Here is a 756-nt window from a genome sequence, read left to right as displayed (position 1 = left end):
GGGGGGTGGGGGGGGGTGGGGGGGATCCGGCTGCTGGACGGAGCTGCAGTTTCCTTTGATTTAAACCAGGACGTAGGATGCTGCTTTTCTGACCCCCCCCTTTAATCTGTAGGAGAGGGAAGTCACATGACTCAGAGACAGAACAGGAAGCCAGGCAGTGGAGCTCCACTTAGGTTTTAGAATAAAAACTAGACTTTCTGGTGATTTTCTCTGTAATGAGGCATCAAACACTTTCAACAACAATGTTTAAGGGTATTTTTGAAATCAGGAGACATCCAAAAAATGAAGCTAAATAGTTAATTAAACAGTAAATACAAGTAGTTGTATTTAGTTGGTCTATGTTGCTCCTCCAGCCTGTAGGGGGCAGTGTAATAAACACCAGTGTTGACCCCTGACCTCCTCCCTCAGGTTCAGTGTCCAGCAGCTCGTCATTGTCTCAGATGGTCAGCGGTGTCAGCCTGGTGTCTTTCAACAGCCGTGGCCTGGAGGGGATGCACCAGCGCTCCTACTCCGTCTCCAGCGCCGACCAGTGGACCGACGCCACCGTCATCGCCAACTCCGGAGTTAGCACGGGTCGGTAACGAACACTTCTTTATGGTTCCATGATTTACCCACTGAGGCCCACTGTGGAGCTCTGCAAGGGACTCATGTTTGTCTTCCAGTGAGCCTCAGTGCGGAGCTCTGCCAGGGGCCTCTGGGCCTCAGTGCGGAGCTCTGCCAGGGGCCTCTGAGCCTCAGTGCAGAGCTCTGCAGTGA

The 756-nt window shown here is 52.5% G+C and overlaps 1 protein-coding gene across 1 annotated transcript in view; it reads left to right on the top strand.

Annotated features, from left to right (window-relative positions):
* The window catches only part of LOC108229680 (arf-GAP with GTPase, ANK repeat and PH domain-containing protein 1-like), a 2,860-nt gene extending 2,264 nt beyond the window's left edge, over nt 1-596 (top strand). Inside the window, exon 2 of the mRNA XM_017405349.2 lies at nt 409-596. Coding sequence (XP_017260838.2) covers nt 409-581 — 173 coding nt within the window. The 3' untranslated portion in view covers nt 582-596. The remainder of the gene's footprint in view (nt 1-408) is intronic.
* Nucleotides 597-756: the final 160 nt, after the last annotated feature.

This window comes from Kryptolebias marmoratus, unplaced genomic scaffold (assembly GCF_001649575.2).
Source record: "Kryptolebias marmoratus isolate JLee-2015 unplaced genomic scaffold, ASM164957v2 Scaffold26, whole genome shotgun sequence".
Taxonomy (NCBI): domain Eukaryota; kingdom Metazoa; phylum Chordata; class Actinopteri; order Cyprinodontiformes; family Rivulidae; genus Kryptolebias; species Kryptolebias marmoratus.
This window is presented reverse-complemented; position numbering and strand designations above follow the sequence as displayed.